At 36.2% G+C, this 8,906-nt stretch overlaps 1 protein-coding gene across 1 annotated transcript; it reads right to left on the bottom strand.

Annotated features, from left to right (window-relative positions):
- Positions 1-1,533: 1,533 nt before the first annotated feature.
- Positions 1,534-5,674, bottom strand: LOC139848743 (putative disease resistance RPP13-like protein 1). The gene is made up of 3 exons (XM_071838447.1): positions 3,151-5,674; positions 2,129-3,087; positions 1,534-1,554 (listed from the first exon to the last, which is right to left on the bottom strand). The coding sequence occupies exons 1-3, from the start codon at positions 5,672-5,674 to the stop codon at positions 1,534-1,536; spliced, it is 3,504 nt and encodes a 1,167-aa protein (XP_071694548.1).
- Positions 5,675-8,906: the final 3,232 nt, after the last annotated feature.

Raw genomic sequence — 8,906 nt, 5'->3', positions numbered from 1 at the left:
TAACTTCGAGACTTGATCAAATTTTGAGTTTTTGTGTGTGTATTGTTCGTGTGTGTGTGTGTATGTGCGTGTCTCAAAGGCTCGGGGGTGGGGGGGGGGGGGGGGGGGAAGAGGAGCAAAAAGTTGACCAAAACAAATGGGGTAATGAGGGTTTAAAGTTACTTGCTAATTATTTATAGTTAGGGCCTAATCACAACACCCTAACAAGTCCAATAAGAACACAACAACAAAATTAAGGGGGATGGTGGTGGTTCGGCCGAATGGCCCAAGTGGGGTGGTCATTGGGCTCGTTTGTCATTTACTCATTTGCGCGTGGTCCGTTTCGAGTGTCGTTAACCGTACCGGGTCTCCGGAACGTTAACTAGTCGTTGAAACGAAATCACCGGATTTAATTTACTAAATAAATAATAAATTAAATAAGTTTTTCATAAAGTCAATAATTATTAAAAATAATTAGTTTATTGTTTTTCCGAGTTCCGTAAACTGAAAAGTTTTCTAGGCGATTAACTTAATCGTGTCGTTTTCTAGGTATTTCGTTATCCGAAACAAGTTCATCAATTAATATAAACATATTAATTCAAGTAATCCACTAGGATCAAGTATGCATTTAAATCCATTAAACACTTAAAGTTCTAAGTAATCACCGTTAAATATTTAACGGACAAGTAACGATAGTAACGGAAAAAGGCGGGTTGTTACATAAAGTAACCCTAAAAGCAATTACTCTTACATGAATTTTCGCACAGGATTGTATGATACTAAGGATTTTTTTTTTAAGTTGGTCGATACTAAGGATGCAAAAAGAAATTTGAGATAAGCGTTCATTCGAAACCATAAAATTCTACGCCATTCACTAATAGTTATATTTGGTCACAAGTGACTGGTTGTATTGGTTGTTTAGCCCAAAATAGTATTGACGCACTAGTAGCGAAACTAATGTTTGCAGCTGCTATTTATTTTATCTGGCAAGAAAGGAATAATAGGCTTTTTAAGAAAACGAGCAGATCAGCTGAGACGGTGTTTGAACTTATTTATGCTACGGTTCGGTTGAAGCTCATGGCTGTTAGATTTTGAACTTATTTATGCTACGGTTCGGTTGAAGCTCATGGCTGTTAGATTCAAGGAGTCACAGAAGACCACACTCTTTCGTATAGCTTGGAAACTTGTCTAGTTTTGATGTTATGTCTTTGTTGCCTTTTGGCGTAGTTGGTTTGCTGGGCTTTAAGATTCTCTTAAAGCAGCTGAGTTTATTGTAATCATTTCTTTTATTATTATTAATAAAATTCATCGGGTATCCCTTTACCAAAAAAAAAAAAAAGCATCAAATGACTTTTATGTTTGTAGTTATACCATTCTAAACTAGCAAGAGGTGTTCGGCCCATTTGGCCCCAAAAATCGGGTTGGAAAAGCAAAACAAAAAAAAACAAAAAAACAAAAAAAAAAAAAAAAGAGAGAGAGAATTTATTACGACTTTAGAGCTAATCACATCTTAAACAGGTCTCTTAGCCTTCTCTTCCGGCAGGAGTATCGCAACTATCGAACAACGTTTTTATTCTGTCCAACAAAAAAAAAAAAAAAAAAAAATTTATTTGTAAACATGAGATGCACATTTAGAATTCACAACTGAGTTGTAAGCTAAATCCAATATTGATTAGTCATATAATCTTGGCATTATTAAGTTCTTTACTAACAATATATTGGTCTTATCTATGATCATACGTCTTTGAGTTATTTGCAACAACGCCTAATCAGATTTTCAAGTTATAAAAAGCTAAATGATGATATATTGATAACTGCAAACGTACCCTTACTTGAAAGCTCTTAATTCTAGATGAATCACATGTGGAAGTGGATACATTTCATATGAAATTAAAGAAAAATTTCACTATTTTTTAAATAAAAAATGATAGTTAGTGTAACATCATATAATATTTTCGCAAAAAAAATAAAAGTAATCACATATATAAGAAGAAACTTATGTTAGATAATTTTCCGTAAAAAAAATAATAAGCCAGCTATTTTGGGGATTTTCTTAAAAAGTAAGTATCTTTGAGGATTTTCATCAAACAATTTAGTACATATTGCAAAAGATATAGAGGACGTACCCTTTCTACCTTCAGCCATTTACTGTCAAAGATGAAGTTGATTGTGGGACGTCTCTAATGTTCAGGCAGTAATATAGCTTAAGTGATTGAAGGTGAGTGAGGTGTTGTAAGAGCTCCTTTGAAATTGATTCCACATCTTTAAAACTCCAGATATGTAGAGAAGTTAGAGATGGTGGAAGATGAAAAGAGGTTGAAGCAGTATTCATTGCATCTCCTTCCATTGCAAATGAAGTTACTCCTGAACTATCACCATATAACTCCAATTCAACAAGTGATGTCGGGTAATTCTGCAACCCCCACTTAGACATTGGCTTCTTTAACACTCCTATTTCTAGCTTCCTTAAATTAGGAGGCCACAACCCACTTGGAAATGTATCATCCATGCTTGGACAATAACTTATGGTCATATCTTTCAAAGAGGTAAACCTTTGCAAATATGCATGAGGAAATGACTTTAGATTCTTACAGTACCAGATTTTAAGAACTTCGAGTGAGGATGGTAGGTCATCAGAAATCGACTCTAGATTATGACAATTTGTGATTCTAAGAACTTTGAGAGAGGATGGAAGTGACAAGGCCAATGAAGTCACTGAATCACAATATGAGATCACCAATTCTTCAATGGTATTAGGACAATTGTAACTCTCCAATGAACTACATCTATAAAGATACACATCTCTAAGCACAGATTTGGCGTTACTACTTCCAAAATTAACCTCTTTCAACTCATAACAAAAATCAATCTTCAACATTTCAACTGCCTCAAGATGTTTCAAAACTTCCACATCAAGTTCTGTAAGATTTTCGATATCATAAATAGCCAAATTCTTAATTGCTGGAAACGCAACAATCATGGCTCTTACGACTACTTCAGAACATTTCTTTATAACCAACACCTCAAGTGACGGTATTAATCCAATAGACACCTCGGCCAATTTCAGGCAATTTTCTATATGAATTTCACGAACACGAGGTAATGATCCTGTAGTTTTAATTGATACCTCAGCCAGTTTCGGACAATTATATATATGAATTTCACGAAGACGAGGAACTGATCCGGTAGTTTTGTCACCATCACAATCTGACCATTTCTCCAAGCCTTCCATATCAGAAACCTTCAAGTATTCTAATAATGGAAATGCAATACCATTAAAATGTGTACAATTTGCGCACCCTTTTATTGTAAGCTCTGTTAACTTATCAAATGAAGGAGTTGCAAACCAACTAGGAAATTCCATTCCACCAAAGTTCAATATCTTCAGTTTATTCAACTTACTGGGAGGTCTCAGTCTTTCAATCACTTCATATTCTGTTTGGAAATTCCGAGAATCGTCAAATTCATCACCCCATTCCATTTCCAAACTCACAAGACCCTTCTTTCCTTCTAAGTTGGCATCTATTGCTTGTTGTGAATCTGCCACATTTTCCAATCCATAGATGGAAAGATGACCTTCAAGGTTCACGACGCCTTCAAGGTCAGATATCTTGAAACCGTTAGCTCGTTTGATAAAAACCTTTGTTAGAGTTTGTAGACTCGTTAACCCACCAATCCCTAAGGGTGTATTATTCAATGATGGAGTATAACTCATGTCAAGATGTCGCAGATTTATTAACTTAGCAAAACTGACCGGCAACCTAAATAACTCACTACATTTACAAACCAACAACGTTTGTAGATTATAAAGCTCACCCACTTGTTCCGGTAGTTCTTCTATATCCGTTTTCGAAAAATTTAGGTAACGCAAATGCTTGAGACCACCAATGGATTGTGGTACTTTTCCTACTGAATTTATGCTCAACACCCTTAGTAGCTGTAATCGGGGAAGCAATTTGATAAGAACATGGTCTAATTTATTAACGTATAACCAATTATCTAGCATCGATAAGAACGTTCGCAAACGTCTTGATTTATGTAACTCCTTGAAGTTTATAAATTCTTCATCTACTTGATCTAAGAATGAAAAGTGACGGATTTTATCAAAATCTTCATTCCTACCATGTACAATCATCTTACCATCCAACATAAAGAAGAACTCTCCCGCAACACTTATGGCCAAGTCATTCATTAAGTCATGCATTATGTATCTTGATTTTTTAATAGGTGAATGCTGAAAAAATGACTTTGACAGCAGAACTTCAAAATATTGGTGACCTAGACTCTCCATTGTGTCCTTTCTGCCTATTGATTGGGACAAAAAACCTTCTGCCATCCATAATAGGACTAGTTTATTCTTATTGAATAAGTAATCCTTTCGAAATAAAGAACAATATGCAAACACTTTCTTCAGGTGTAGAGGAAGATCATAGTAGCTCAACTTGAGAGCCGGGAGAATATCAGTTCCGCCATCATCTGAACTCCATATCTCACTTTTTAACAACTTATCCCATTCATATTCATCATATCCTTTTCCTTTCAAGACCCTTCCAATTGCTATCAATGCCAAGGGCAAACCCTTACATTTCTCATTGATCAATTGAGCAACTAATATAAGTGATGGATGGTTGTCAAACTTATGCTCGTCTATGGAAGATTTAGCCAACAAAGACAGAGCATCTTCGTCTGATAGAAGCCCCAAATTGTGACGTTCAACACTATCCATCGCTGATGCAACCGTGATCTTCCGTGTGGTTACTATAATTTTACTTCCTGGCGCTCCTTTAAGTGGCTTTTCAACATCTTTCCATTTCTGGTGGTCTTCATTCCAAACATCGTCTAACACGAGTAGGAATCTTTTGTTTGAAAGTTTCTCTTTAAGGGCCTCATGAAGTGGATTTAAAGTAGCATGTGTGCTATCCTCTTTAGTGACAGCTTGATAAATTGCCTTGCTAACAGCGAGCACATCAAACTCGTTTGAAACACAAACCCATACCCTCAGTTCAAAGTAATCCTTGACTTTTTGGTTGTTGTACACAAGTCTGGCAAGAGTTGTTTTCCCAACCCCGCCGAAGCCAACTATGGACACAACGCTCACATTTTGATTACGTGATTCATCCCCCAACAACTTCTCGAGCAATGCCGCTTCATCCTTTTCCCGACCCAAAACTGGAGATTCATGATCTAGCAGGGATGTTTCCTCCGTTCGTTCAAAATTTCTGTTTGACCTAAGTGCAAGTATCGTATTGATATCTACACCTAACATATTTTTATTCTCGTAAACACCATTCAATTTTTCGGTAAATTCATCAAGCATAGAACGCATCTTACGACCATACATCAAGTTATGAGGTGTGAAATTAGTACAAAAAGTTGGAATGATCTTTTTCAATACCTTACCGGTGCTTGATTCATCATTCAACTTTCTTCGCAAAGTTTCGGTTGCCATATCATCGAGTACATCTTCAATGTCATAAGCTAGACGATGAAGATCTAATAGCCACACTTTAACAGATTCTTGTGTTATATGCTTCTCACTTGCATCAGCAAGCACAGCTTCAATATATGTCCACTTTGTCTTCAATTTTTCCAGCTGAGATTTGATTCCTTCGGATCCAGTCAGCTTCAACAAGTCACTAGAAATTAGCTTTTCAAACAGAACTGTTACTACAGAGGTAACAACGATTTCAGCCATTGGAATTAAAAAATTAATCAAAAGATTGTTTGTTTGTTTGTTTGGTTGTAAAGGGATCCAGTTGATTTCAAAAGATGAAGGAAACGAGTAGAAGACGAAGACTTTTTGGGAGAAGACCAAGAAGAGTTAAGTGTAGAGTTTTTGTGTGGAAGATATTGAATGGATAATAGGACGTTGACACTATTATATTATATTATATATTATATATTAATTGAAATATAATTGGAAAATACTGTTGAAGCTCAACTTCAAGGTGTTAAAACTCATTACATGTACATAAAAAAATTTTACTGATAACCGTTGACACTATTTTTTATTTTAATTGAAAAAGTAAAATAATAATTATTCATATTTTTTTTCTTGGAATAATAATTCATATTTTTTTTCTTCTATATATTAACAAAAAACTGAATTTAAAAGATAAAGACATTTCACGAAATAGTGAAAGATCATCCGGAACATAATGAATCACTTTGGACTTGCATATTCCTTGTCCAAAAGATAAGACCAACCAGTAAACTAAAATAACAGCAAAGTTGGGCTCCCCATGACTATTACTCTCTTAAACTACAGTCATATAAACAAAAACCATTCAACTTGCATCTTAAACTCATCACAAAAACAGCCACGATTGAGTTGACCAAACATGAAATTGGTTAGACATGCACAACTTTGCAGTTTCGTGCATTGAAAACTTTAAACTTTATAGGCGTAATAATTGCGGCCCAACACGTATACGCTCCATAGAACACCACATCATTACTAGCCATCCAATTCGCCCAAAAGGTAGCCAACTCAATTTAACCCCAAAACAAACTTGCTTGTAAGCCCAGACTGTTACACCGATTTAAAGAGAACTCCACAATATGGGAAGGCATAATCCAATAAAAGTTCCACTAATTGAACAAAGCCCGGCACACAATGCCTATAGCTTAGCACTTCCTTGACCGGAACACCTCATATCAAACAAAAGACAAATAGCAACTTTAGAAGGTATAAGCGGGATCCATATCCTGATTCAATCGAAGTCCATATATAAATTTGAGGAGAGCATGACCCGAATCCCATCCGCTATCGAATACACCTTATCCACCAAATGAACCCATTAAATCACATCATCTTTGTAATTATCTAATACCATGCGAGACAATTAAACCATCAAAGTCTGTAATAGACTATCTTCATATCCATCCAATGGACCCGAAATTCCTAAGTCCCATTCTACTGATCTGCCTGCATTGACTATCTACATATCCATCTACAGTCTGTAATTGACTATATTCATAGCCGTAAATTTAATTTTGAAATTTCGTTATAAAATTACCCGCCCTATCGCCTTTATCTCTACCATTAAGGCCCATAGTGTTCCAAGTGGCTATTATCATTGTTTAACTTTGTTAGGACGCTCCCTACTATCGAACATACATTCTAAAAATCCCCCAAAAACCTCAAGATCTTAATTATTTTTCTTAGGATTTAAACGTTTACCTTTCACTTTAATAGGTTTACGAGGCATCCATGTAGTCTGATCAATTTCTCTTTGTTCGATCTCCACATCTTCATTCAAATCATTCAACATATATTTCTTACGTATATGTCCCTTAGAAGGGCTGCCATGGGATGAATTACCAGTGTTAGTTGCCTCCTTATCTTGAATTTTCTATTTCTGGGCGTTTTCCTTATACAACGCACATGTTGATCTGCAATCTAGGGTTGGGCATTGATGATGGTCTTGTTTATCATGGGTGAACCTTGCTGAGTGAAAAAGTGCCGGTTCGTTTGGATGCTCAACATCATAGGCAGAGTTAATCTGGGCCAGCCCATTGGAATTGGGCTTATCCAACTGACTATTAGAAAGATTCTCTAAAGGTGAATTAGGTTTGGCGACAAAATTAGAACTCTTAGAATAGGGGGAGTGCACACTGTACATGGAATGTCAACTTCAGAGTGTAAGCTAGCAGCCACCCAAAATGTGCTTTCCAAGTTCACTTTAAGATTATCATGTACCTTTTGAACCAAAGGAACGCATGCACTCCCCTTTACAGAGGCACAGACTTCGATTTATACACCAAAACATCCCTATACTTCTCATAAACTTCCAAATTTAAATTGGAAGTTGTGTGACAACCAACACGTAACCAACTTTTGCCCGTTTGTGTCCCGCCTAATTCAAAATTTGAATCATTAACGACTTGTTCGCCTCCTGTCTCTGTCACCGGCGTGACTGGAATAGCTTCCGGTGACTCCAACCCACCAACGCTTTCGTCTTCAACAGTCGGACCATTATTACAATTAGGCTCACCGCTGCTATTATTGTGATTGTTTTGATGTTCGCTGCCTGTAACAGCGTTATTAATGCTCTCTATAAATTCCTCATTATCATCAATATCCATATGCTCGATGGGGTTGAAGTCTGTGCCTACCATCGGCTGTATTATATTTTCAACTCAAATGAAATGTATTTCACACTTACGTAATGTGCATATGTGTGTATGTAACTAACTACATAATGTATATAATCTACAAATTGTAGTACTGTTTAGATGGCGTGTTCGGTCGAAATCGGGCTCCACCACACGCGTTACAAGCGGTCTTATATTGTATTCTTAATTTTTCTAACTATTTTAAGAGATTTTTGTCTTTGCTCTGCTCGATGACATGATGCTCCACCACACGCGTTACAAGTGGTCTTATATTATATTCTTAATTTTTCTAACTAGTTTAAGAGATTTTTGTCCTTGCTCTGCTCGATGACATGATTATTGTGAATGAAAGAAGCCACACAAAAAGTAAAATAAAAAATTCCATAAACCCTTTAAGTTCAGTTATCGGTTGACCAAAAACATTTCGATTCAAAATAATTAGAGCTCCCAACGTTCGATTCAAATACATTTTAATTCAAAATATAATTAGAGCTCCCAATGTTCGAATTGACTATGCCTGGAAAACCAAACCCGAAACTTAAAAATTGGGTCCATTGGGTCAGAATTTTAGGATCCAGTGGGTCTCAATTTATAAAAGGTAATGAATCTAGTGGGTCCAAAATTGAACTAATTATATCACAAGAGGAAAGGGACGGGTCCAATGGGTCCTATGTTTGGGTCGAGGATCCATAAGTCCATAACGCAAATCTTTTACGGATCCATAAGATGTTAAAAATCAAATCTCTATCGTTTTCCGATAGTCGCTGCTCGAGGATTTTTTTCACCGAACTCAATCCCCAAATTACGAT

This window comes from Rutidosis leptorrhynchoides, chromosome 1 (assembly GCF_046630445.1).
Source record: "Rutidosis leptorrhynchoides isolate AG116_Rl617_1_P2 chromosome 1, CSIRO_AGI_Rlap_v1, whole genome shotgun sequence".
Classification (NCBI taxonomy): Eukaryota; Viridiplantae; Streptophyta; class Magnoliopsida; order Asterales; family Asteraceae; genus Rutidosis; species Rutidosis leptorrhynchoides.
Note: the sequence above shows the minus strand (reverse complement) of the source record. Positions and strands in the feature narration are given on the sequence as shown.